At 52.0% G+C, this 23,130-nt stretch overlaps 9 protein-coding genes across 9 annotated transcripts; 6 read left to right on the top strand and 3 right to left on the bottom strand.

Annotated features, from left to right (window-relative positions):
• The first annotated feature begins 746 nt into the window (after window positions 1-746).
• BDP81DRAFT_437366 (cellulose-binding protein) lies at window positions 747-2,630 on the top strand. Its single transcript, XM_060591214.1, has 2 exons — window positions 747-1,246; window positions 1,315-2,630. The coding sequence occupies exons 1-2, from the start codon at window positions 938-940 to the stop codon at window positions 2,518-2,520; spliced, it is 1,515 nt and encodes a 504-aa protein (XP_060440769.1). The 5' UTR covers window positions 747-937; the 3' UTR covers window positions 2,521-2,630.
• An 892-nt stretch (window positions 2,631-3,522) lies between these two features.
• BDP81DRAFT_398397 (uncharacterized protein) lies at window positions 3,523-3,755 on the bottom strand (the record flags this gene model as incomplete). The annotated part of the gene is made up of 2 exons (XM_060588457.1): window positions 3,523-3,627; window positions 3,696-3,755. The coding sequence occupies 2 exons, from the start codon at window positions 3,753-3,755 to the stop codon at window positions 3,523-3,525; spliced, it is 165 nt and encodes a 54-aa protein (XP_060440768.1).
• Window positions 3,756-5,243: 1,488 nt separating this feature from the next.
• Window positions 5,244-8,257, bottom strand: BDP81DRAFT_484184 (MFS transporter; the record flags this gene model as incomplete). Its single annotated transcript, XM_060595094.1, has 6 exons — window positions 5,244-5,628; window positions 5,687-6,746; window positions 6,803-7,045; window positions 7,343-7,397; window positions 7,500-7,602; window positions 8,245-8,257. The coding sequence occupies 6 exons, from the start codon at window positions 8,255-8,257 to the stop codon at window positions 5,504-5,506; spliced, it is 1,599 nt and encodes a 532-aa protein (XP_060440767.1). The 3' UTR covers window positions 5,244-5,503.
• Window positions 8,258-11,694: 3,437 nt separating this feature from the next.
• BDP81DRAFT_398394 (uncharacterized protein) lies at window positions 11,695-11,986 on the top strand (the record flags this gene model as incomplete). The annotated part of the gene is made up of 2 exons (XM_060588456.1): window positions 11,695-11,850; window positions 11,912-11,986. The coding sequence occupies 2 exons, from the start codon at window positions 11,695-11,697 to the stop codon at window positions 11,984-11,986; spliced, it is 231 nt and encodes a 76-aa protein (XP_060440766.1).
• A 1,261-nt stretch (window positions 11,987-13,247) lies between these two features.
• Window positions 13,248-15,314, top strand: BDP81DRAFT_357164 (cytochrome P450). The gene is made up of 5 exons (XM_060586327.1): window positions 13,248-13,598; window positions 13,656-13,776; window positions 13,840-14,196; window positions 14,263-14,937; window positions 15,000-15,314. The coding sequence occupies exons 1-5, from the start codon at window positions 13,340-13,342 to the stop codon at window positions 15,163-15,165; spliced, it is 1,578 nt and encodes a 525-aa protein (XP_060440765.1). The 5' UTR covers window positions 13,248-13,339; the 3' UTR covers window positions 15,166-15,314.
• A 1,131-nt stretch (window positions 15,315-16,445) lies between these two features.
• BDP81DRAFT_329319 (uncharacterized protein) lies at window positions 16,446-17,806 on the top strand (the record flags this gene model as incomplete). Its single annotated transcript, XM_060585299.1, has 4 exons — window positions 16,446-16,631; window positions 16,688-17,190; window positions 17,248-17,315; window positions 17,382-17,806. 4 exons carry the CDS (start codon window positions 16,446-16,448, stop codon window positions 17,804-17,806), a joined length of 1,182 nt encoding a protein of 393 aa, XP_060440764.1.
• A 1,331-nt stretch (window positions 17,807-19,137) lies between these two features.
• On the top strand, window positions 19,138-20,477 carry BDP81DRAFT_107516 (endonuclease/Exonuclease/phosphatase). Its single transcript, XM_060581437.1, has one exon. It carries the CDS (start codon window positions 19,438-19,440, stop codon window positions 20,338-20,340), a length of 903 nt encoding a protein of 300 aa, XP_060440763.1. The 5' UTR covers window positions 19,138-19,437; the 3' UTR covers window positions 20,341-20,477.
• A 137-nt stretch (window positions 20,478-20,614) lies between these two features.
• Window positions 20,615-21,882, bottom strand: BDP81DRAFT_329509 (methyltransferase domain-containing protein; the record flags this gene model as incomplete). Its single annotated transcript, XM_060585318.1, has 2 exons — window positions 20,615-21,282; window positions 21,459-21,882. The coding sequence occupies 2 exons, from the start codon at window positions 21,880-21,882 to the stop codon at window positions 20,615-20,617; spliced, it is 1,092 nt and encodes a 363-aa protein (XP_060440762.1).
• Window positions 21,592-22,718, top strand: BDP81DRAFT_107518 (uncharacterized protein). Its single transcript, XM_060581438.1, has 2 exons — window positions 21,592-21,744; window positions 21,893-22,718. The coding sequence occupies exon 2, from the start codon at window positions 21,934-21,936 to the stop codon at window positions 22,636-22,638; it is 705 nt and encodes a 234-aa protein (XP_060440761.1). The 5' UTR covers window positions 21,592-21,744; window positions 21,893-21,933; the 3' UTR covers window positions 22,639-22,718.
• Window positions 22,719-23,130: the final 412 nt, after the last annotated feature.

Here is a 23,130-nt window from a genome sequence, read left to right as displayed (position 1 = left end):
CCGAAGCCCCAACTCTCTGTTCGTAGAGCGCTACCAGAAAAGTACTGGGGGCGCCGTCCGACAATGTCCGACGTTGGTTCTCGTTGACATGACGCGGTCTGGAATCTCGGGGAGTCGGGATGAGAGAAAGACGGTGGGTGCTTGACACTTCCTAATTTGATACCCCTCGGTGCTCACATTGTTTCTATTGTCGGCTTGCTTCTAAGTTAAGCATTGATCGAATCTAACATGGAATGATGCTTGAAAGTGATCAAGACTTGATGAAGCATGGCTCAGAATCCTTACCGAAGCCAACAGTTGAGTTCTTTTCGCACTCCTGGAGCATGGCATCGCATCTCAGTCTCCCTCTGGGCCTCTGCCTGCGTTCGGTCGGGGCATTTGTGATTACTACTCAAATCGTCATTGTCTCTCTCACCATGCTCAACTCTTTCACTTTCTGGTCTCCAAACATCCGGTAATGACGCAACCCCAGACCGCGGACTTGGTAAATTACCTTGGAGAATGGAGATGCCGTCCCCACACGACTCGTGTGGGCGCTTGACAACCCCCAAATCGGCCAAGCTCAAGCCCCAGAAGCTGGTCGGATTGCGGGGTTACCACCCTGTTGAATAATGAGGAGAGCCGGAAAGAGGCCGAGACTACCAAGGGCACCACGCGATATTCGGGCCAGGTTTTCAGCGAGGTGCGAGTGTGAGAGAAAGAGAGGTGATCTGTCGTCGTTCCGAACAAGGAAATGTTAAGCACCGAGGCTATCGTGAGAACATCACGCTGGACAGCTCGTCATAAGGAAGTGGGCAGCTTTCCTTCAAAGTGATCGTGCCAATTCAATTTCAACCCCTGGATCTGAAACCCTTGCATTGCGAACTTGCGTCTCATTCTTGTTCCCTTGCACACGTCACGTCGCAACCACACGGCAGCAACCTGAGATACCATTACCATGGCGCAACTCACCAGACTTCAGACATTCCCAAACAAGCCGAGAGTGTTTGTCCTCACTGACATCTCGAACGAGCCCGACGACGCCGAATCACTCGTCCGCTACCTCCTCTACTCCAACCAGTTCCAGACCGAGGGCCTCGTCGCCGTCTCATCAACATGGATGAAGAGCAAAGTCTGCCCGCAAGATATTCACAAGATCCTCGACGCATACGCCGGCGCCGTGGATAACCTAAACAAACACACGCATCCAGACTACCCTTACCCCTCAGCCGATAGCCTTCGCGCCTTGGTCAAATCTGGTCCTGCGGTATGCAATTGAGGTACAACAAATGTTCCAAAGATCAAATATGCTGACATTTTTTTCGACTACCTTAGGTCTACGGATTCGCCGGTGTAGGCGCGGACAAGCCTTTGACCGACGGCGCTCAGCTACTCCTCGAGAGAATCGAGGCCCCTTCACAAGATCCCCTTTGGGTGCTCGTCTGGGGCGGCACCAACGTCCTTGCCCAGGTCCTCCTCACCATCCGAGACAAACACTCCCCCGAAGAAGCAGCCAAGTTGCGATCGAAGCTGAGAGTTTACACAATCTCCGACCAGGACGATACTTCCGCCTGGATCCGCACACAGTTTCCCGACGTTTTCTACATCTCCTCCATCCACGGCTGGAACCAATACGGACTGGCAGCGTGGACGGGTATCTCTGGAGACAAGTACTACGGTTTCGACCAGGGCGGTCCAGACTTCTCCAAGGTCTCAAAGCAATGGATCAAGGAGAACATTCAGATCGGCCCACTAGGCTCCGCATACCCCGATTTCCTCTTCATCCCAGAGGGCGATACCCCTACTTTCCTCTACCTCATCCAGAACGGTCTAGGTGACCGAGAGCATCCAGACTACGGCTCATGGGGCGGTCGTTATGCGCTCACCGACGCCAGTGACGCAGGCCAGCAGGGCAAGCATTACAGCGACATGTCCGACTCGGTCGTTGGCGTCGATGGCAAATCATACCGCTCTAACCAGGCCACTATCTGGAGATGGCGCGATACATTCCAAAACGATTTCGCGGCGCGCATGGAGTGGTCACTGAACCCAGACCTTGCTTCAACAAATCATCACCCCATTGTTGTCGTTAATGGTTCTCAGAGCCTGGAGCCGCTGTATTTCGAGGCTGAAGCCGATTCCACTATCGAGCTAGACGCCTCAGGGACGTACGACCCCGACGGGGATAAGTTGACGTTCAAGTGGTGGCAGTACCGCGAACCCAGCGCTTCACAGTGGCTAGTCCACTTTGAAGTTTCGGAACTCGGTATCGAAAAGCTGGACGAGGAGGGAAAGAAGATCAAGGTCACGGTGCCTGAACCTGAGAAGTCTTGCATGGAGCTCATTCGCCGGCAACCGATTGCGAAGGGCCAGTTGCTGCATCTCATCTTGGAGGTCACTGATAGTGGAACGCCGGTGTTGACAAGTTACCGCCGCGTTCTGATTCAAGCCACGAATAAGGATTTAAGAGGAGGCAAGCCTTTGAAGGAAGGGGAAGAGTTGTTGGCTATTGGTGATGCCATGAAGGATTATACTGGATGAGAGGGCCAAATGACCAGCCCTGAAATGAAATGAAAGTCAATTTTGAAGCTCACCTACCAAGTCTATGAGCGACGGATCACACAAGCCTTTAATGTTCAATGAGATCACGCTGCTGTTCGAGGTTTCTGCGGCTAAGTGTCATACCGTGCTTGATTATGAGGACCACATGAACAGCACCTTAAGCTGTACGGTTGTGAGCGGCGCATAGACCTTGAAATTTATGTCAGTTGTATGACTACTGGTACTTGGTCATTGGTTTACGACGTTACTGAACATTGGGTGAAGGAGTTGTGACTAAAAGGTTCGAAACAGACTGCATAAGCAACCCCTAGATGCGTTGCTGATGCGTGTGCGCGAACACAAAGGAAACGCAAGAAAGGCTGCTTACATCTCTGTTTGCGTATCATTACGGCCAAAGCGCGTAGTTGATATGATAGAATATCTACTTACTATCCCCTCGGAAGGCGAATACTCCAAGCAGATTAATAGGTCATTTTCGGGCTTGACTCTTGGCTATATCGTCGTTGTTGATTGAATTCAACGTCAACTCACCCGCGGAGACGACAACCCACGAGTAAAGAGAGACATGGAAAGTGGCGGCTGCAGCCTTAACATCTTACGAGTCACAAATCCAGACACCAGCCCATCTACTATTAACACATAATGCCGAATATCATGTATTGCATTAGAAAATCAAGGACAGAACGCCGTTTGGGTGTAGATGATGGATGTGACTAGGGGCACAGACGATTGTGCATGCCGAAGTACACTTAACTGCATGGCTTGAGACAGAAGACAGGGCAATGACGCTATATCATGAGTGTTAAAACCTTTTATTGACCGATAAACCGATGGTGTGAAGACTATGTCCCATTTATGGCTGTTCAACTCTTTCTTAAACCCGCTAGACTATGCACAAGAATATGCTTTCTCCTCGCTCATGGTATCTGATATAAGGCGCCGACGGTTCGCGATATCGGTTTCCCATAAAGGACCCATCCCTTAGCAAGCCTTGTTGAGCGCGCAAGTGCCGTCCTTGGGGCACTGCTTGGGGCACTCGAAGTTCTGGATGCTGTCAATGCAGGTAGTTCCTTGGCAGTAGCTGGCCTGAGGTGAAGTGTCAGTGAATGATACAGGTTACGAGTTGAAGTTTGAGCATAGGAAGATTGACTTACGCTGACAGCGGCCGGGAGGACAAGGGCAACAGCGGCGACGAAGAGGGTAGAGAACTGCATCTTGAAAGATATGGGATATGGACTGGAAGTCTTAAGAAGTGTTTCTGGCTTTGTATTTCGAGAAAGCTGATATCCGTTGTGAGTGATCTAAAAGAGATTGGCTTCGTTACGGGGAACCTTCAGTCTTTATGTACTTATTTACTTACTCAGATACTGGCTTGACCGCCGGGTTTGATTTCTACATCCAGCTTTCTTCGGATTCTATTGCATGTTGCGGAAAATACATGAAAGTCCGATCGCATCCTACACTGCTGTGAGGCTCAAGTCAGGCGGGAACTCAAAATACATTGAATTACTCGGGCTGAAATGCCTATAACGTATTTGAAGGCCAACAATGCGGTCCCACAAGACAACTCTAATATACGGAGATTTCTTGGCTAAGTTTGGGAACGGACTGTTCCGTACATGTAGTGATGCTCTAGTGCGGCTCGATCATTACACGAAAACGAAAAAAAGGATTGTAGAGTTGACCGATTTTGGGTTTGTCTAGATCGTGTGATACCTACTTTGACTTCTCATGGAGTATGCACTGTCTCTTGCGATTGCAGCTTAGCATACGAGAATTGCGTCTTCAACCCCTATACTCAATAGCACATAATCGATAAAGACATCGCTTGTTGTAACTAATTATTGTTGGGATTAATGTCATGTCATGGTCAATGGCCAGGGTAAGTGGGTCAGAAACCCCACGGATTCCAAGCTTCGCAGCCTTGAATCCGAGACCGAAGAATACGCCGGACCCTTTGAGAGCCGGGCCCGTTCGACGGCCGGTGGATTCTATCCCTGCCCCATCGGCCTCGGGCTTGAAGATACCTGCGAGACTTTGAATGGCCGTAATGATGGAGAGAGTCCGCAAGTGTTTCTGTCAGGCACATGGTCCGAGCGGTCAATATATACGCAACTTGTGTATACGTGCACTCGTCAATCTTGCGGTGTCTCCGAGTCTTACATCTCAACGCAGCTTTCGTGTTTTCTTCAGAGGTGGGGAACATGAGCGTTAAAACTTCCACGATGTGCAGCACGCTTGGAAACGCTTTCAATACAGTTATGCTAAATATAGTTAAGCAACTTCATCTTCCGACTGAGTGTGGCATTGCTCGAGACAAGGACCGGGCAATAGACAACTGGTGACTGGTCTTCATAATGTGATAAGTTCCTCCGTGAATCGTGACTCTCCAGTTTAAGCTGACTCTATATCAATCTGAATAAGCAAAAGGAGTTCAATAAAGTATCTACGTTAATGCATGTGACCAAAGTTCTGTAAACGGTACTTTACTAAGGTAAAGTGATTACATGTAAGGTAATAAATCACCAAGTGTGATGGAGTAAGCTGTCTGTCTTTGGCCGAGAAAGTGATCAGAATAGACAAATCTCAAAAGCCTTATTTGTTCATACCAATTTACTCAAGGGCTCAGGTACTTCCTGATGTTCAAAGTTAAGCGTACTGTACTACATGCCGCTCCCGAATCCCTGCGTAAGGAGACCCGCCGCAAAGCCCTTCCGCGCGGGAACGGATAATAACTTTAGAGAGGGGAGAATGGATCTTTAGTCGACCTATGAGCTAGCTCTCTATACGTTTCTTTCAACCTACAGTAACTCTGTAATCGGGGCCTGGACCAAGTCCGAGGAAATGCTTTGCACGGCATGGTGTTGGTCGCATTTCTCCAGAGGCTCAACAATTCTATGCATTAGGTTGCGTTTATCTCAGATTCTCAACTCAATTGCCATTCGGCCGACTTGCCAATGCTTTAGTCCGCAATTGGAGCGTATCGGCTTTTCTTCCGAATGACTTGGCCATACTTATAAAACAAGAATGGGACTGGTATTAAAGAAATGGAGATGAAACCAGGCAGCGATGATGCCCATGCAACGCCTAGAATCTCTGTCAGCGACTGTCCCATTCATGTCAACTGTCAAAAGGGGAGGCTCACCTAATTTGTTGTACATGCTGGTTGCGAACATGGTAAAACCGGCACCAACCCAGCTTCTCAAGAATACATTGGCCGCGATGGCGCTATTTGAGAGTTGAGCATACGTGTCGATGATGTACACCAAGCCCTGAATGAAGATGGTCATGATTCCTATCCCGGTGGGAACACTGGCAAGGACCTGCGGAGCCCAATGTATGTCTGGGTCACTTGTCCAGGCAAACCAAAACATGCCTATTGCTAGTGCGACTGAGCCAAACATCATTGGAATGAGACGCTCCTCTGGCGGCACCTTCCCAGCTGCTTCGTATATCTTTGCGTATCGAAGTCTGAGGTGCAACAGCACGACTACTCCCACAAGCACAATACCGAGCCCAAGGCTTAGGAAAGGAAGTGTTCCAACGCCCAAGCTCCAGCCTCGTTTGGCTGAAAATGAGATTGGATAGGCCTCAAAGAACAGATACAAGATGCCGTAGATGAGCGACATATAGACCGTCACGAGGGCCAAGATGGGCTGGCGACAGAGCATGACGATCGGTCTGACGAGATACCTCTGCGCAACATCGCCCAGCTCCAGGCGATGCTCTTCAATGGCTCCATGAAATGTCCAGTTGCCAGTTTCGAAACGAAGCTCTCGAGCTCTTCGCTTGAGGATGACTGGGCCGTATGTCTCCGGAATGAAGAGCAAGAGAATCGCCCACAGCACAGCACCGGGGATGAGCGTCAGCCAAGCTGTCCATCGCCAACCCAAGGAGGATTCAGTAACAAAGCCACCGACGATCGGCCCGAAGATGGAGCCCATGAAAGTTGCGCCGGCAAAGATACAGACTGCGATGCCTCTCTCAATGGGAAGAAAGAGGTCCACGAGTGCGCCGCCAACGATGGCCAGCGGAGCCGCGCCTCCGAAACCAACGATGAATCTGCATATTAATATCGTCTCGACATTTGCAGCGACTGCAACTGGTATGTTGAAAACACAGAAGACGAGCAGTCCCAGTAGCAGGGGAGTCTTGCCGTACACCTCAGAGAGTGGCCCAAAAACCAGGGGTCCGAATGCAAATCCCTATCAACTGTCAGTTCCTGCCATGATTTGTAGAGATTGCATGTGGTTTTGCTAACCAAAACATTGAGTGCCGTTGCTAAATGCATGATATCCTTTGAGACCCCGAACAACTCGCTCGTCACCTCGGTTGCAGTGCTGAAAATCGAACTGGCAAAAGTAACAATAAAGGTAACGAGGCCGTAGTGTACTGTCGTTCCCCATTTAGTAACCGGGGAGAAGTTCCGAGGATTGCCGAAATCATATTCATCAGTCCAGTCGACGACGTTGGGGAGGGTACGCCCATAGTTCAACAGAGATGTCTAAGTCGATATGCCAAAGAACGCGAACAGCTAGCTTCTAGGCTTTCCAATATGCCTTTCAAAGCCTTTTCAGTGTCCTTATAAGGACAGAAATAAACCTAAGGTTTCTTTTCCTAACTAAATACATGTACATTTCAAGGTATTGGAGTTATACCTGCACCGTCATAGATTGAGTTCGATGATCGTTGCGTGTATCACGCTTTGTCGAGCTTCTCCACCTTTAAGTCCGGGGAGTAAGGTAGTCCAAAGTCTTGGTGTCCGGTGCTCGGCGTTACGGGTGGGGATCAGCTCAAATACCGTCGGTGATCGAAGCGAAAGACCAAACTCAGTCAACCTCAAATCTCCGGCGATCCTAGACAATCAACAATCTTTCTTTTCCACTGCCCAACGTTCGAATTCCCATCTGCAGCCATCTGCCGACTGCAGATGCCAGCTACCGGTCACCGATACCCACTTCACCCGGGAGAACACTCGACTGCTAAGATATGTCCGACCTACAGCAGATAGAAGAAACACGCACGCGCCGGCGCCGAAGGGAGCGGCCGATGCTCGTCTGCCTCGAATGTCATCGCCGAAAGCTGAAATGCAACAAGCAACGGCCCTGCGACCGGTGCTCAAAGAATAACCCACCGCTGAAATGCACGTACGTCAGACCAGTCCCCGGCACCGCGCCGAAGCGGTCAATCCATGAGCAGCAGCAGCAAGCATCCAACGATAGGGAACAAAGCCCCAATGCCAGGCATACGCCGGGTTACTCCGGCGACCCAGCAGACCCAAGATCCGACAACACATTGTCAGCTGCACTCCGCAGCGCTTCAGTTACCGAATCTCGAGATAGAAGCGTGGAAGACGATGATGGGGATTCCCCGACTCCAGAGCCCCAAGAGGGCTTGGTTAATGGGAATGCAGACGCGCTGGGTATGTCCGAGAACGCCGGTGCCCCGACCGTAAAGCCGAGCAAACTCAATTCAAGAAGAACTTGGTATGGGCGTAGTAGCAATCACTGGCTATTCCTCAAGGTATGACCAATATCAGCGTAAGAGTTTTTCTTAACTGACACTCATTCTAGTTTCAACATATCATGTCTCTCATGGGCCGGGCTGGATTCTCTTTACCCAGCGGCGAGTTCACAACCTTCAACGAGCTCAAGACTCAACTATACCAGCGGCGGACCCTGTTTCTCGGAGAGACCCAAGGACCCCAACTGTCCATGTTTGAAGAGTTTCCACCCAGGAGCACAACCGAGTTCCTAATCGAGAGGTATTTCGACACTTTTGGCTCCGTCTTTGCGCTCTTACAAAAGCCAATCTTCCAAGACCAAGCCTTGAGGTTTTGGGAAAAGCCCGAAAGCGTGCCCATTGCCATCTGCATACAAATCTTGCTAGTCATAGCAATTGGGAATGGTACTCTTGACACAACGAGCGGCCGACTGCCGGATACCAAGATCGAGGGGTGGTGGCATCTCATTCTAGCTTGGCAGAGCGTCGCCCTTCGATCAAATCCTTGCGACGTCGGCACGCTCCAATCATGTTGCTTGATCGATATCATGAGGCAGGTTTACAGCCTAGATTCTACAGCTACATGGTCTTCATCCGGCATGCTGGCGCGAAACGCCATGGTGGCAGGTCTGCATCGCGATCCCTCAATCACAGGAGACTGCCTTTCCAAGGACGAGCTAGAGACTCAGCAGAATCTCTGGTACACGATTCTGGAGTTAGACTTGCAAAGCTCCATGACTGAGGGGATTTTGACAACGGTAGGGCCGGACGACTGGGATATGTCGCTACCAGCACCTCCTCCAAAATCGAACGGCACTGGAGAGGGAGCTCACCTGGATGCGTCGTCACCGGTGGGCTACTTGATATCGACTTTGAGGACGCGCATACGTATCGCCAACTTCCTCAACGACATCAGGTGCTCCACGAAATACGAAGAGGCTTCCAGGCTGCAGGAGACATTGGAAGCTGTAGCGCGTCCGCTGCTAGCAAATAGTTCTCCTGATCATGGAAACTTTGCGTTGTGTTTCTCAACCATTCTTTGCCAGAGGTCACTACTCGCTCTTCACTTGCCGTTTGGGGTTCAGAGGAGCTCATCACTGGCCTTCTCGTACACCTTGTGCGTCAGCACCGCCATCTCGATCCTTGAGACTATTGATCCTCCCAACAAACTAGCAAAAACCCATGATATGGGTGGACTAGTGAACATGATGAGAACGTCCGGGTCCTTGTTTCGAACCGTGGCTCTACATGCCGTGCTATTTCTCTGTTTCCAGTTGGAAGCGTCCATCAACGACAACAAGCCCTGGACGTTGATCGCCGAGCTCAGAGATCGGATCATAGATATCATCGACCGCTACGCCGTCATTGCCGAGAGAAGGCTGGCGACGCAAGACTTTGTGGGAAAGGCTTTCATCATCGCCAATATGGTGTCGGCGAAGGCCAAGCTTGTGAGGATGGGACACAGCGGAGCGGAAATCGATGCGGCGAGCCCAGCTATGGCTAAAGATATCGCCCAGGTTTGCTTCTCCATTTTCCGCAATCGACCGGATATCCCCGGCCCTGGCAATGAGAGCGCGGTATCATTATCGTTTGTCGATCAATAGATAGGTTCCGCAGAGCGAAATCGCTGTGTGTAGGACAAGGTAGCTTACGGGCACGCACTCCTTATACCTGTTATCGAGTTGCTGGATCACAGACGAAGACTAGCTCGGTGCAATGCTACCGCTGAAATAATACCTCCCAGCAGCATTCTCGCTGTATCATCGAGCCGGATTTCTATAGGTATCATGCGGAATCCAGGATTCCGAATCCTGTCGGTCTCTCTCTTGCCTTGTTTTAATGAAACACCCCGAAATCCGATCGTGCTAAATCGGCTCATCCTGAGCTGGTGTGCCCGCCCGTTCTGCGTAAACTTGTTACTGGATCGAAGATGCGCTTTCCGAAAATTATATCCCCTAGTTCGAGGACGTCAATGCTTCTCTCTCTTCGTGCCTTACGAGTTCCACGTCTGGATTTCCTGAGGAAGCTGGCAGCATATGCTGAGATTGACCTTGACAAGCGAGTGGTTTTGACAAGTGACAGTCGCAGCCAGGATAAAGTGATTGATTGCAGTTGTAAAACGACAGCTGTAATTCTGATGAGACGAGCCAAATACTAGTAGGGTTACTGTCGGATTGGAAGCCCAATTCGACCGTGAGTAAGGGTAGAGCAGGGGCCACCTCGAGAGGGTACAATTACACCTCGACGGTCCACCCAACCTCCGGTTGGAATCTCCCTTCTACTCCTTACGCAGAATCAACCAATACAGAGATATTGATACTTCGTCACCCCCAGGACCCTACGGTTCGAACCAATACCCTGTGATAGGTATACCAACAGTTACCAAGTTGAGTATCGAAGATGAGTTGAGACGCGAACACAGACAGGAGTGACTGTCTGCGGTCTTCAGGTCCTTCTCAGGGGGATCTCGTGGCATTAGTAAAATAAAACATTGGCAAGTTGTTCCCTGAAGTCCGCGTAGTCCGACGAGCGCTTCTCAATACGGCTCCGTTGGCCGGTGAGCTCCGTGTGACAATAAGGATCTGTGCTCTGTTATGCGGTTATACTAACCGATTAAGGGTGTGAACTGCGCCGCTAGGACGGAGTTTGGCAAGCCTATTTAGAAATGGAAACCTCACGAGTAATAGCTTTCTCTATGCCCAACAGCATGACCCTTCATTGTCTGAATGTTCGACAGGTAATCTTAGTCTCTTCAATCAAACTCAGACTTCCTCACGAGTAGTATAGAACTACCTACGAGGCCATGCCGAGGTTGAAAGCGTAAAGATTCCTTCAAGGGGCATGCTCACAGGGGCTTTCATGGGACATAAGACCATACTGGAGTCGGAAGGCCATGAACCTCACAAGGTAAGTGCTACAGGGAGTTTCATCCATGGGAGGCCCCGAAATCTTCAGGTAAGGCCAGCAAAAGGGTGAAGTTGATGCTTGTCAATCGAGATGAGTTGTCCAAATAGAAAAGCGTTAGGCTGTAGGGACATTGCTCATCACCTTTACGTTTAATACCGAACAGCCAATGGCACTGACTGACAGTACCCCCACGGAAGCTGATTTGGCCTATAACATTGCTTAGTTAGCATTAATTGTATAGTGTTTTTTCAGGTCGCCATCAGATGTATTTAAAGCATACCCTAAGTATTTGATGGATGCGACAAGCCCTAGGGATTTTGAGTTACTAGCCCCTTGCCCCCAAGCTCTAGTCAGATTCCTATGCCCATAACTCACAGCCCGCCTTATCCGTGCCCGTCTTGTATGTACGGACTTCTCGGTGGCCCGGAAAGCTTCTTAGAATGAAATAATGGGGCTCATAGAATCCCAAGGCTGGTGTTGAGTAGAGTTACCTTGTTCTCACAATAACGAAAGCCAAGATGCACTGTTGTATCTCTGACGGTCACATGGCAATGCCACAGTCCACTACCCTTGCATCTTTATCTCGTATCCTGAGTCAACAGAGGCGCGATCGTACTATCTCACATGAGTATAAGAACATCAGCCATACCTTTCATGACTGTTCTTTCTCTCTTGCTTGCCATCACATCACCATCAACCATAACTTACTACACAGTTTCGTCTTCAGACAACACATCGCCCAACATGCAGCCCATCACTCCTGCAAACCTCATCCTCCTCGTTTCGGCCCCCCTCGCCCTGGCGAACCCGGTCGGTGAGGCAGCCTCCGCCATCTTCGATAGGCAAATCAACTGTTTCAAGGCCAACTGCGGTGACTCTGGCGAATGCGCCGGCAGTTGGGTACGTCCACTATGACAATACGTAAAATGCTGTGGGGTGAGGTTAACCATGGGGTTTATAGTGCTGCGTTCCTTGGGAGGCAGCTGATGGCCCTGCTTGCAAGTGCGCTCCTCCTGGCGACACCAAGTTCTGTTAAAGCCGCGAACGTACTTCAATCATTTTTCGTCATCAAGAGTTTGATGCGAGGAACCCCTATCGATGTTTGCGGAGCGAAGCATTCACTAAGGCAGTTGCACGTTGTGTCGAACTGGAACTAGGGTAGCTAGAGGCTTATACACGAGTTGAACATCTTCATTCGACCAGAAGATATATCATACCCAAGTTGACACAAATTTCAAGTCCACCTTCAGACAACCTTCCGTCTTGCTAAGTCGCCTCGGAGAATCATGATTCCCACTTGGGGCTGAGATACTGTGCGCAATCCCCTAAGTGGCCTAGGACGAGACCTTTGTACGGAGTGGGCGCAAATCGGCGACGCACCGAAACATAAGCTGATCTACAATGCCGCCGGAGAGGTAAGCACGGTGTTTAGTGGTACCGGGTGCGGCGTCATCCGGAGCGGGTACCCGACCCCGCAGGCCGATCAAGCACACTTTCGGCTCAACCCACTCGGTCCATTGTCCGAACCTCAGGTCTGCCCAGAGGTTCCATCACTACTGATTTCCATTCCCTTTCCAGAGATTGAGCGGGCACCGGAACGGACTCCCCGCGCTCATCTACACGTGTACCGAATGAAGCTGGCTGCAACGTAATTAGTGATTTCTATCTGGCCGAAAGGAGCCCGGGGTCCCACATCCTGAACAAGGGGATTGACAAGGAGGGTTTCCCATGGATCATAATCTTCAGGGATCTTCATTCTTCAGCCAACCAACTGCCCGGGCCCCAAGAAGGAAATCTCCATGTAGCCAGCTCTTCCCACCCCTCAGCGGGCCGCTTGACACCTCCGAGTTAGGCAACTTTGGCTTAAGTTTGAGCCACCGAAAAAAGCCGTTGCACCCTAATTCAGGGATTCTGCGTAGTTGCAGCGCGAACAGACAATGGGTTATTGCCGTGTGAATGTCAGACCATCCGTTCGGATTACACCAGAACGCCATGGTCGATTTCTGAGCCAAACTCGCCGACTCTTTCACGTACTTACGGTGACACCGACAACTAAGGTATTCGTAGAGACATCTGCCGTCCTTCGGGGGTTTCTGCCTGCGCGTCCCGTTGATCGCTTATTGCCACCCACCCATGTCTCCAACGTTGTAAACCTCGGTGCTCTGGCTTTTTCGGGTGTAGGTCCAATGCAGAACGTGTGGACCGCCCCTTTGACTACCTTCATCCCACCCCGGACTCTCCACACATTCTGCCGTGGCGCAAGTCTTGGAGGAGTGAGAGAAGAGACGAAGAAAAATGTCCTTTTTCTTTACTCTCCGGAGTTCGTGATTCCAAAACTTCCTTCTCAACCATCCACGTTCCCCCTTACCGGCGAGTCAGGAAGAACACAATGCCAACCCTCGAGACTACGTCGTCGTCCTTCGACGTTTCCTCGTCGTACTTGTCGGCGCGTACTGTGCTCGGCCTCGCCGGCCTCTGGTTGCTGTACCAGGTCGCAAAGGCGCTCTACAACATCTCGCCTTTGCATCCGTTGAGCCACATTCCCGGACCTAAACTGTCCGCAGCCACATACATCCCCGAATTCTACTACGATGTCATCCTTTTCGGTCGCTACACCAGGGAAATTATCCGCATGCACGAGCAGTATGGTAAGTCTAGCTACACTCCCCGAGAAACACAAGACGAAATCTAACATTGTCGCAAAGGCCCCATCGTCCGCATTAGCCCCCACGAAGTACACTGCAACGACGTCAACTTTTCAGATGACATCTACGCCGTCAGCGGTCGCAAGCGCGACAAGCCCGTCCACCAGATTAACGGTTCTGCGTGAGTACCCTCATTTGAATGAGAAGGAAATCAGTCGTGCTTACCAAATAATGTGTTTTCCAGCTTGGGCGAGTCTGGCTTCGGAACCGTAAACCATGATTTACACCGCGTTCGTCGCATTCCACTAGCCAAGTTCTTCTCTCGCGGCATGATTGGGCGTCTCGAAGGCGACGTCCATGACTTGGTCCAGGTGCTTTGCGACAAGTTGCTTGCTCAGCGGGAGGCCTTCGATGTGACGATGGCTTACAGCTGCTTCACATCTGACGCTATTTCAGGGTACTGCTTCGGCGAGAGCTTCGGCTTCCTTAGACAAGATAGCTGGTATCCCAACTTCCGGGAGCCGACTGCCTCCATCTTGAGACCTGTCTTTGTCTTCCGTTTCTTTCCTTGGACCAAGTCCTTTGCCGTTCTTGGAGAGTGGTATGTTTTCTCGATGAGCCAATCTACGATTTTGAAAGGCGACAGAAGATACTGACTTTTCGCAAGGCTCGTAAACTACTTGCCTGCCGACATTGCTCTGCTCATCCGCACGCTCAAGATTGATATCCCCAACAAGGTGAAGCACACCAAGGCCGAGCTCGACGCCGGCATCCGGCACGAACGCCCCACAGTCTTCGGGTCCCTCCTGGAGTCAGACCTGGAGCTGCTCGAAAAGAACCCACAGCGATTGGCCGACGAGGCGACCGCCGTCGTCGGCGCGGGAACCGAGACCACCAGCTGGGCCCTGGGCGTCATCACGTACCACCTGCTCACCAAGCCTCATCTGCTCAAGAAGCTCCAGGACGAGCTGAACGCCGTCGTCGACGACCCCAAGCACCTCCCCGGCTGGACGAGTCTCGAGAACCTTCCCTACTTGGGTGCTGTTCTCCAGGAGGGTCTGCGTCTTTCGTACGGCGTCTCTGCGCGTACTGCGCGGGTGCCTACTGAGGAGAACCTGGTCTACCGCGGCGAGTTCAACAAGAAGCCTGTCGAGTATGTCATCCCTGCTGGATACGCCGTTGGCATGTCTGCTGTTATCACGCATCATGACGAGACTGTGTTTCCCGACTCGTACCAGTTTATTCCCGAGCGCTGGCTGGATGAGAACAACCAACGTCGCAAGGATGTTGAGAAGGGTATGCTTGCCTTTTCCAAGGGCAGCAGATCTTGCTTGGGCATGAAGTAAGTTGTATCCACCCTAATTATTGATGAGAACCGCCGAATCCTGACTTTTGTTTGAACAGCCTGGCTTTGTGTGAGCTCAACTTGTGCTTGACAGCGCTTGCTCTGCGTGTCCTGCCCAAGATGCGTCTTCACGAGACGACGGAGGAGGACGTTCTTTATGATCACGACATGTTCGTTCCCGTGACTAAGCCGGGGTCTCAAGGCGTGCGGGTGACGATAGTCTAACAGCCTTAGATTGTTTCCCATGCTTACTTCGTAGACTTAATTATCACAAGTGCCGCGTTCCCGGCCGGCCTAGTTTATTTCTTAATCTCAACTATTACAAAAACATGCATGCCAGAGTGGATGTCTTCGTCTCGCTAGAGTTCAGCGGATATGCCCCCAGGTCGAATGAATAACCCAATTCGGGACGGCTCGGGTTGGTTGTCTCTTGAGCTTTTCACAACTGGGGGGGGGCGGTGACCGGTCAGATCAGAACTGGGCATGTCACATCTTGGAACCCGAAAGCGGCAGAGCGGCTCGTCTTATTCTCGTACGAGATGACCATCCAACAACGGCTCCCACAAATTCAACCGTAGAATAGACGGCGGTGATCCCAATTGTGGCCCCTTCCTCGACGGTCGACCTCGTGGTGATCGACATGTTTCAACCCCCAAAAGCGATCGTGGCAGAGGATTCCACCCTCCTGCTAGCGTTAGTCCGCCATGCGACTTGTCAGATCCCGTCATTGGATGGTTGCCAAGACTCAAATCCGTCTTCCATGCAATTTTTTTCGACGCTTCTTCGGACGTTCGCGATGTCTTTTGCCTAGTGCTGTGGAGTCCTTCGACGGTGGATGCTCATCCTCTTGCAACGGACCCCTGAGCGTTGTGCCGCCTTTGCTAGCGGCCCCCAATTCCAACCAACCCGGGCCTCTCGGCATGAAGACCGGTTCCTTCATTGGTGACGGGAAAGTGGGCAAATAAGACCCAGTTCGAGAACTGCTCTTGACCTTTTTCCTCTTCCAGACCATCCGGTTGCCATGGGCCATGTAAGAAGTCCATGGCCCCTTGGGCCCTTCCTCGATGGAAGGCGGTCCCTGTTGGTTGCATCAGGTTTTCTCGACCAGTGGCAAGTCTATAGGCACTATGACAGTTCTCAAAGTGTTAAAGTGTCAAAGTGTCAAAGTAGCCCCCCAAATCCTAATATCTGGGGTTGCATCCATGGAACACGATCCCCGGTTCTGATCTTTTCGAGCAGTCCAGGGCCCAATGACCAACTGCTACGCCGCCTCCTACTTGCGGACTGAATTTAGTTCCCAAGCAGCCTATCCTCCTCCCCTGCATTAGTAGTATAGATCTGCAGGCTGCGGCTGCGGCACTTAAAGCCCCGAAGAGGTTCTACCCGGAGGTTTATAACTCGGGGAGTGCCTACTTTTGTCAACACCACATTCGGAAACTCGTGGCGTAAGGGTGGTTGCTGTTTTTTAACGAAAGGACTTTGATCGAAAACCACGTGCCGCCAATATGTCCTTGTCAACGAACGTCGACCCCGATTTGCGAATCCTCGAGCCGGAGCATCTGCCGCTGGCCATCATCATCATATCATCCATCTTCCTCGTCATATCGGTGATATGTGTTGGAGTACGAACGAGCGTGCGTCTCGTTGAGGGCACATTCGGCCTAGACGATGGACTGATGCTTGCGGGAACGGTATGGCACTCGTATTATCCATGACAAACGAACGGCTGGCTAATCCCTCTTCAAAGGTGGTTTACGTACCAAGTGTGGGATTGACGATATACGGCTGCCTCGTTGGGTTGGGCACGTTGCAGGAAAAGCTGAACATGTGGATGTTCTCAGAGGCTCTCAAGATCTACATCATCTGGATCTTGGTGTACGTCGTCGCCCTCGCCCTCGTCAAATCGTCCGTCTGCCTCACCATCCAACGAATCATCACGACGAACAACGGTCTGCGCATCACAGTTTGGGTCCTGCTCGGCGTCACGTGGGCATCTTTCATGATCACGTTCGTCGGAACGCTGCTGTACTGTCAGCCGGTCGAGGCCATGTGGACGCCTACGATGATTCTTAGTGGCGAAGGAAAGTGCGGCTCTGTCGATGTCTTCATCGCCCTTGGTCACGTTGCGACGAGTTCGGCTATTGTGACGGATCTGGCTTTGGTTGTGGTGCCTGCCATCATCCTCTGGGGCACGCAGATGAAGACGCAAACGAAGCTCCAGGTCTTTGGTCTGCTGTCATTTGCCTCGGTGTAAGTTTGACCCTTTGATGAAAGCAAACCATGGTATCAAAGCTAACGCAACTCCAGTGCATCCATCATCACCATGGTCCGCATCCCCTATGTCAACAGATTCAAGGCCCAAACAGACCTTCAATGTGAGTACCTAGTCCCCACAACCAAATCCATTGCGTCATGGAAACTGACAAGGGGGTTCTCTTTAGTCTGGGTCGCCCACACGGTGCTCTGCTCCAACATCGAGACCGGAATCGGCTGCATCGCCTCATCGGTGCCCTCGCTACGCCGTTTCATCGCGCGAACCCGCGGCGAGTCGGAAAAGACGAACCCGAGCGGGAGCGGGACCAAAACGGGTCTCTTCACCATCGGAAGCAAGCCGCTCGAGCCCAGGAGCCGCGACCGATTCCGCAACCCGACCGACGTGGGCTTCAGCCTGGCGACGGTCCACGGCAGAGGGGACGAGACCTGGGAGCGTCTCCAGGACGGCGACTCGGATAAGGGGGACTTGCTGCCGAGCGACCAAAAGGGCGGCATTCACGCCCAGTACACGTACCAGGTCGACATTGAAATGTCCCACGACATGAGAGCTTCAGGAGGTCGGCCTGGGCCGCTGGAGTCGTCTCGTCGCTGAAGAAGGGGACGTGAATACCCGGGTGGATGTTGAATTGTCGAGCAACTAGTTTTCAGACTAATGTATAAAATCCTGTAGAATATCCACTTGGGATGTAACCTTACCCCAGACCGAGTTGCGCGTTTTCTCACGGAAATTAATCAAAAACCAAGGCAGTGGCCAAAATAACTGAAGCAGAAATCCTCCCACTAGCCAATGATGACCCAAGATCCTTTACGTTTTAGCCTCCTTGTTCCGCTTTCTTTGACAGCAGAAACTCCACATAGATGACAAAGAGCACCAGCAGATGGGCAGAAAAGATCCCAATGGCATCATTTACAAATTGCTGTCAACACACGTGTTTGAACCCTGTCCCTGCAAGTGCATTGCCCCTGAAGACGCGCTTTGGCCTCAATGCATAAATCAAATGGATGGAACCCGCTGCCAACGAAGGAACACCAGTGACACCCAGCCCCCAATAATCGATCGGGAATGTGGATGGCCGAGGAGGGAAAACCTCGTGGCTCGTATTGACCCAAGAAGGGGGCGATTCTGGGAGGAGGATGGAGTTGCGCACAAAGTGGAATATGGGGCTTTTATGTCAGTGCGAGACAGTGCAGATCCGATAGCCGAGCCAAGAAGAGAAGTTGCTCGTGGCTATGAACCTGTGTCGATTCTCACTACCACCTTTAAGAGGTATATGTGCACTGTGGTACGGAGTAGAAAGCAGTGCAACGGTGAAGCTCGAGGACAGGGGAACTGTTATTTGGGCAAAATTCAATTTCCAGCCCGCAGCTCGTGGACAGGATCTAATAGAGTCGAATGATCATTGAAACTGCATTTGAACCCTTGAAAATACCGCCTAGTGTAAATCTTGGCAGAAAGAGAGTTTCAGTGCTGGTCGAAATTCAGGAGCTCTGGCAATTTATTGAGGCGCAGAATTGGGATCGAGTGCCTTGGCTGACGAGCGAGATATCCATTTTCATAATCCCATGAACCTTGAATAGACGAGTTCGAGGCTCAGTGCCTAATAGACAAGCGCAAAGATCTATGCCTCAACCGGGTAAGCTTTCTCTCTGGCAGTGGAGAAGCTAAGAAGGGATGATGGCATGAGGCTTGTCGGACGACTTACCCGAGGGTGAGGCTCAAGGCTCTCTTCTAGTGATGGTTGATAAGTCCAGCAGTAAAGAGATAGACTAGATCCGGACCCCGGGAGGAAGAAGCCCCGATGCCGTATCCCCATCGCATTGCGAAAGCTTCCGACCCGGCTTCGAACCCCTCCTTGGCCGGATGATCTCCACTTTCTCGGCGAATGAGCGGATATCTGGACCCCACGTGAACCCGGAGCCCGCCGATGATCAGAGAGACGTGGGTAAACATTGCCGGCCCAATGGCGTCCTGAAGCGGAAGGTCAAGAGATGGACTTGTTGAAGTAACAATGTGACGACGGCATGCAGCTGTGCGTGTGCCACCAGGATGCTCGTTCTGTTTCCCCTCACTCGGTCATCCTCAACATGTGTATTTGGAAGAGTAGAAGTTTCGGAAGTCTTCAGACCGAAGACTCCAGACATAGATATTGCTTTGATTCCTTCCATCATATTGCCGTATCATACCTATGACAAGTCAAAGGCCTAAATTGTTTCCAAGCAGTCATGAAGTCCTACTTAGCAGCAACGTTGTTGTTCGGAGCGAGCTTTGTCGGTTGCCAATCATCTGACCTCGCTCTACGCTTCATAACCTACAACATTCGCTGGGCCACGCCCGACCCAGGAACCAACGAAGCACCCTGGTCCACCCGCCGACCACATCTCTTCTCCCAGCTCAACTACGAAACCGCAGCACGGCCCTCGTCCCTGGTCTGCATGCAGGAAGTAGTCGAAGAACAACTCCTCGGCGTCGCCCAAGACCTCGGCCTAGCCTGGGGCCACGTCGGCGTCGGCCGTGACGATGGCGTCGCTGCCGGGGAGTTCGCGCCAATCTACTACCAGCCGGGCACCTGGAGCCTCGTGGAGAACCGAACGTACTGGTTGAGCGAGACGCCTGATGTCCCCGGGTCCACGGGCTGGGACGCTGCGCTACCGCGCATCGTCACCGTCGCGTCTTTCCGGCATGTTGAGAGTGGACTGCCGCTGGTGTATATGTGTACGCACTTTGATCACGTGGGCCAAGTTGCGAGAGAACATAGTGCAGAGCTCTTGGTCAGCTTGGCGACAGAGTGGGAGAACTCGACAGAGGGGGTTGTGCCGGTGTTTCTGGGCGGCGACTTGAATATTGAGCCGGATAATGCGGCTTATCAGATCCTGATCGCGGACGGGAACTTGCACGATGTCCGTGATGTGGTTCCTGAGTCTAGGAGGCTGGGGTATTCGAAGACGTATACTGCTTTCACGGACGATCCCTCTGATGATACGTTTCTTGACCACTTGTTTGTGCGCGATCCGACGGTCAGAGGGATGAACTTCTTGACTCATGCGGTTCTGCCGAATCATTTTGACGATGGTGTGTATATATCTGACCACCGGCCTGTCGTCGCCGATGTTATGATCAGTGTATAGACCAAGGGGGAACTTTACAGGTCATGGTAATAGTTAATCTTAGCCCATGACTCTCAAAATTTGACGCAAGATAGCCTGCTTGATAGTGACAAAGCCGCGGGTCGGGGAACTGAGGCTTTCACATGGAAGTCTGAGGCGCTTGATGTTGATTTCGCCTTAACGAATTTGAATGAGTCCCAAGTTGATTGCCGGAATATCTCCCTCCCAACTCCATACAACTTAATTGTCACCACTGCCAACTCCTATCCCGTCAAACGCCAAATGCCTCCTAATTCTAGCTATCATAAGGCTTCTGCCCATACACGACATGAAACGTCAGATACGAGTGTATCGACACATTCATCAAACTCTTTCGCACATCAATCAAGAACACCTCCACCTCGGAAGCACTCCACTTGAGCCCCCTCGTCAACGGCGCCATACTCACAGCCTGTAGCGCATCAATGAGCATACTGCGGTTATACAGCCCTATCGTCTTGAGCTTCTGGTCTCTTGGCCACGTCCCAATGGGCACCTTCCACACCTTTTCCACAACATTTCCGAACCCGCTCTCGCGGAGCATCTCCGAGTTCCTCTCCATCGCTAGCGGGTTGATGCCGAAGCTCCGAAACCCGGACATGCAGAGGTCCACAAACTTGCCGTAACCATATTCCTCGGCGCCGGGCACCGTCTCGTCGTCGCACTGCAGGACGAACCGCAGCTCCTGCAGCTCGATCCAGCCGCCGGGCTTCAGCGCGGTGAAGGCTTGGGAGAGCATGCGCGGCCAGTTCTTGACTGCCATGCACATGTGCCGCGCGTGCACGAAGTCGAGGGAGGATGGCGGCCAGACCCAGTCTGCCTCTGCGTCGTCGACGACGAAGCGGACGTTGGGGGGTACCCAGGTTGGTTGGATTGGGCTCAGGTCGATGCCGGATATATCTGCTTCTGGGTACTCGTCGCCCACTTGAGGTGTTGTCAGTAAATGCTCAAGGTAATCTGTTTGTCGAACAATGTTGCTTTGCGAAGATGAGTGCAAAATTGTCCAGCTCAGATGTCTGCATGCCAACGTGTCCGTCATGAAGATGATCTATTAATGAGAGCAAACAGGAAGCAGACGTTCATACGAAGAAGAGACTCACTATCAACGGCCCAGATTCCCGTCCCCGTACCAATATCGATAATCTTTTGCGGGTTCTCCAACGGCGCGCAATGAAGCCTCCCATCCATGACATTCACGCACATAGCATGCTTCATATCCTCGCGCTCCTGCTCCGGCTCGTCATTGGGCATCAAATACCGGCCCTCCATGTACTTGTGATACCGCCGCGTGTTCTCAAAGACGTAGTCGCGCACGCTGTTGGACAGCGACGTCGAGGCCGAGTGGTTGCCGATGCTGCTGCCGTCGAACCCCTCATCCCAGACCTCGTCCCCCGCCCGCGACGACGCGCCGTCATCAGTGTCGGCCTCGACAACGTTCTCGGCCTCGAAATCCTGCGGTGTCTGCCGTCCTCCCGATCCTGATCGTGAGCGGTGTCGCGGCTGGGGCGGGGGCGACGGTGACATCTCGGGGTGGCCCGCTTCTCCTCCTGCTATGGCGTCCGTCATGGTCGTGCGATGCTGGCTCAAACCAGACCTGAGTGGAAGAAAGGTTACAGCGGCCTATTGTTCCCCTTTTCCCTTCCCGCGGTTCCTGCTCGACTCTATCACCAAGGCGAGCGGTTGATGCCGCTGTCCCCGTTCGACGTCGTCGGGGTGTTCTCAGGCGAGGGCTCGTGTGTCTGGCCAGGATGCGTCGTCCAAATTGTCGTGGACGTCGAGTTGAATTGGAGATTGGCAAACGTAAGAATGCGACGGAGAGGGGGGGGCGCTGGGGTCTTTGACCAGGTCCAGGAACACAAGTTTCTCCTGTCAGAAACCTTAAACGGTTTCTTGGGAGCGGCGCCGTGTATCGTACGAGAAAGGGAGAAGAAAGAGACTCTAGGTAAGCGTGGACTGAGCCAGTCTGGCATGGGCGAAATCGACAGTCTGACGAAGGGGAAAGAAGAAAGCGGAAGACAGAGAAACTCCACAACAAAAGCCGTTGAGACCGGAGTTTCGGGATTCGTTTCTTTCTTTTTTCTTATTGTCCTCTCCTACGGCTACGGACCTTTTGTTGCTGTCTGTCAGCGGCACATCAGCGGCATCAACAGCAGCAGCTCGACGAAAAGAAAACGTCTGGTGTGTATGTGCGCGCGTTGCAAAGTGGCATGTCGGCTCAGTCGACCTCGATGCCCCTGCGCCATCCTTTTCGCTCAACAGACCTATCAAGCTCCGTCTTGAACAACTTTAGCCGGTTTTGGTAGGAGACCGGCGCCACGGTCTAGAAATGCTAGCACTGGGACGGATTCCTTTTCTCAGACTATTCCCGGAGCGTGGGCCACGAGCAGAATAGCCGGGCACGGTAAACTGTGTCTGTGAGAGGACCGGACGCTCTGCCGTCATGCGGTGGCGCTCCGAGATGTCTCTGCTTCTCCGTCTTGTTTGGCCGGTTTCTTTCACGCACGCGCTCTTCCTTCTCCTCTTCTTCCCCCTCTCTGCAAGTCGAGTCCCCCTTCCAACCGCCGGACTGTCAGTCCACGTCGGCAGGCCCCTCCTCTTTTTTGCTTTCCTGGTGGTTGTGCTGCTTTAGCTCGACAGTAGTTGCTTTTTCGCCATTGGCTAGCCGGTAGAATCCCCTCCGATCCTTCGAGGAATGTGTCCCCCCAACCCATGCGGAAACATGTAAGACTAGACGAGCGGGGCACGTTTTCACCGATGTTGGTTGAGACATCA

The sequence above is a fragment of the Colletotrichum phormii genome (genome assembly GCF_030913505.1).
Source record: "Colletotrichum phormii strain CBS 102054 chromosome Unknown BDP81scaffold_23, whole genome shotgun sequence".
NCBI lineage: Eukaryota > Fungi > Ascomycota > Sordariomycetes > Glomerellales > Glomerellaceae > Colletotrichum > Colletotrichum phormii.
The sequence above is the reverse complement of the archived record's forward strand: the minus strand, read 5'-3'. Positions and strand labels throughout refer to the sequence as shown.

Bases quoted from the DNA above. Each gene is read 5' to 3' on its own strand.
- BDP81DRAFT_107516 (XM_060581437.1), top strand. From the start codon at position 19,438: ATGAAGTCCTACTTAGCAGCAACGTTGTTGTTCGGAGCGAGCTTTGTC.
- BDP81DRAFT_437366 (XM_060591214.1), top strand. From the start codon at position 938: ATGGCGCAACTCACCAGACTTCAGACATTCCCAAACAAGCCGAGAGTG. The intron at 1,247-1,314 runs GTATGCAATTGA...CGACTACCTTAG, and splicing joins TGGTCAAATCTGGTCCTGCG to GTCTACGGATTCGCCGGTGT.
- BDP81DRAFT_357164 (XM_060586327.1), top strand. From the start codon at position 13,340: ATGCCAACCCTCGAGACTACGTCGTCGTCCTTCGACGTTTCCTCGTCG. The intron at 13,599-13,655 runs GTAAGTCTAGCT...ATTGTCGCAAAG, and splicing joins CCGCATGCACGAGCAGTATG to GCCCCATCGTCCGCATTAGC. The intron at 14,938-14,999 runs GTAAGTTGTATC...TTGTTTGAACAG, and splicing joins AGATCTTGCTTGGGCATGAA to CCTGGCTTTGTGTGAGCTCA.
- BDP81DRAFT_107518 (XM_060581438.1), top strand. From the start codon at position 21,934: ATGCTGGCTCAAACCAGACCTGAGTGGAAGAAAGGTTACAGCGGCCTA.